Below are 2,468 nucleotides of genomic sequence, written 5' to 3' on the forward strand. Positions count from 1 at the left end.
CGTCCGCAGCGGTCAGGGCTAACGTTAGCTCGTCCGCAGCGGTCAGGGCTAACGCTAGCTCGTCCGCAGCTGTCAGGGCTAACGTTAGCTCGTCCGCAGCGGTCAGGGCTAACGTTAGCTCGTCTGCAGCGGCCCTCTCTCTGCATAGCTGTGTGTGAAGCACCGCTGGCAAAATGTTTATTTGTGTTTATCTGACTGTTTTCATTATTATTCCTCCACTAAATGAAAAAAGTCTTAATTTATTATTATCTATATTCTATTAATAACAGGAGGTGAAATGCAGCTCCAGACAAGCTTTGAATGTGGTGATGTCATCAGTAGCTTCTGCTCCTATTAACCCAGGTTAATGCTGCATTCTCCCGTTTTCCCAGATTCCAGACTTTCCTGGGTTCTAGTCTAGAACGGACTTGGTGAGAACACGAGTCCGTACTCGCGTTCCTGTGAATTGAGAAGCAGCCCTTACTTCCACGGTCCTGGAAGGATCCAGTCCAGGAAAGACGGCGTCCTTGGAAGACAGCCTTAAAAAATCGAACGCACCCATGGAGTTTATTTCTGTGATGTCGAACGGCGGCGCGCCGTCAGAGCTGGTACGCCTATAGTAGCTGCTAAGAGCAGCGTAGCATGGCGTGTCTATGCTGTGACATCACACGCCCAGTGAGGGCGATTGCAGGTCAAACACCTGGTATGTGATGGAGAGGAAGCGGCTAAAAGATGATCCATCAGCATCTGCTCATAGCATGAGAAGCTGATCTGCTCCTTAACGAGCCAGAAAGAGTCGTTTCTCTGCTGCGGTGTGAAAACTTACGGCAGGTGGTCGAAATCCTCCACGGTGCCTCTGGGCCTCACGGTGACCCTGTTGACCTCGTTATGCAGGCCGTCCAGCAGGAAGCGCAGGAACTCCTGGGCATCCTGTTGGCTGAGACACATCAGCAACATTTCATCACTTTCTGATCCTCGAACCTGCAGAAATTCCTCAACATTTTCTTTATTAGAGCTGAACAGCAACCTGCAGGTAGACAGCAAGCAGCTCTGCAGACTTTATGCTGCGTTCACAATGTCTCTCTATAGATCTATATCTCTCTATAGATCTATATCTCTCTCTATTTATAAAATCAAAAGCTGCAGCCATGTCCCAAATTCCTCGTCATCGCGCTTTTTTTACGAACATACGGCTTTAAGATCTAGCTTTACGATGGAAGCAGTTCCGTTGGAATTCATTTCACCTCCAATTTTAAATAAGTTAAATAATTAACTATAATCCAGTTCTAGTATATAATTTATTCATTATCTGCAGGATATTCTTTTGCACAACATATCTGATATATCTGATAAATTTGTTTTGATAAATAAAGCATTTTAAATGCCACCGATAATCACATTTAATGAATTTAATGCCAATTAAGGCCTAAAATTTAAAAAGTAATAAATTAATGACTGACGGAAACCCTGTAATTGAACATTAAACGACCAAAGTAAGCCTCAAATTTAGCTTCTCTGTCTTCAGCGTTTTCATTTGTTGCATCATTTATATCCTGAAAATATCTGGAGGCCTAAAAATGAAAAGTTTAAACTGTTGTATAATCCCCAGGATAAGTAGTTTGGGTCTGAGCTGAGCTCCTCTTAGGCTGAGCTCCTCTTAGGCTGAGCTCCTCTTAGGCTGAGCTCCTCTTAGGCTGAGCTCCTCTGGGCTTTGCCCCGCAGCGGAGCAGAGGCCGTCAAACGTAACAGCAGGAAAGCAGAGCCGTGAAACTTACTTGTATCCCACGAATCTGGGAGCGTATCTCTGGATCTGCGTTTTGAATTCGGACGGGCTGACGGCCTCGCTGCTGGTCGACGTCCACACGGTCTGGATCAGCTTTGCAAACTCTACCAACACAGACAGGATGAGGTCAATGACATGGCTGAAGGGAAACCAGCTCTGAATGAGACCTTTCAGGTGCTTAAATGACTCCTCCTTTCACATCTTTAGAGATAAACGTTTCCCTCCGAGTCTAGAACACATCTAGCAGCATGCAGATCTAACTCAGAGCAAAGCAGATCTAGACTCCAGGGGAAATACTTCACCTTCCATGAGGGCTGTGTTGGTGCGGCTGTTGTTATTAAGGTCTCTGCGGTGCGAGTTGTGCAGGCAGTAGTCACGCAGGCTCTGTGTGTTGCTCAGACACTGCAGGATGCTGTTCATGAAACACTGCAGGAAAAAACATGAATCAGCTGAGAAGATTCTCTCTAAACCTGATCGAAAGATAAAAGAACTCATGATTCGGGAAAGAAGAGGATCTGCTGATGGCAGGAGCAGATTAAAAATATCATCATTTGTTATTATGCACTTAAAGAAAAATAAAGTTAATTTAATCATTTTATCAATTTACAACCAGCCAAATTCAGAAAAAAAACACCTAAATTTCAATTCTATTCAGTGTATTTCTATAGCTCCAATTCCCATCATGTCATCTCAGGTCACTTTCCAG

General features: G+C 44.5%; 1 protein-coding gene across 1 annotated transcript in view; it reads right to left on the minus strand.

Annotated features, from left to right (window-relative positions):
- The window catches only part of LOC107094339 (ubiquitin carboxyl-terminal hydrolase 2-like), a 49,178-nt gene that overhangs the window by 9,838 nt on the left and 36,872 nt on the right, over positions 1-2,468 (minus strand). Inside the window, exons 5-8 of the mRNA XM_015389894.1 lie at positions 2,065-2,188; positions 1,755-1,866; positions 806-916; positions 538-635 (exon numbers count right to left, since the gene is read on the minus strand). Of these exons, the coding sequence (XP_015245380.1) occupies positions 538-635; positions 806-916; positions 1,755-1,866; positions 2,065-2,188 (445 nt within the window). The remainder of the gene's footprint in view (positions 1-537; positions 636-805; positions 917-1,754; positions 1,867-2,064; positions 2,189-2,468) is intronic.

The sequence above is a fragment of the Cyprinodon variegatus genome, unplaced genomic scaffold (assembly GCF_000732505.1).
Source record: "Cyprinodon variegatus isolate N-32 unplaced genomic scaffold, C_variegatus-1.0 Scaffold479, whole genome shotgun sequence".
NCBI lineage: Eukaryota > Metazoa > Chordata > Actinopteri > Cyprinodontiformes > Cyprinodontidae > Cyprinodon > Cyprinodon variegatus.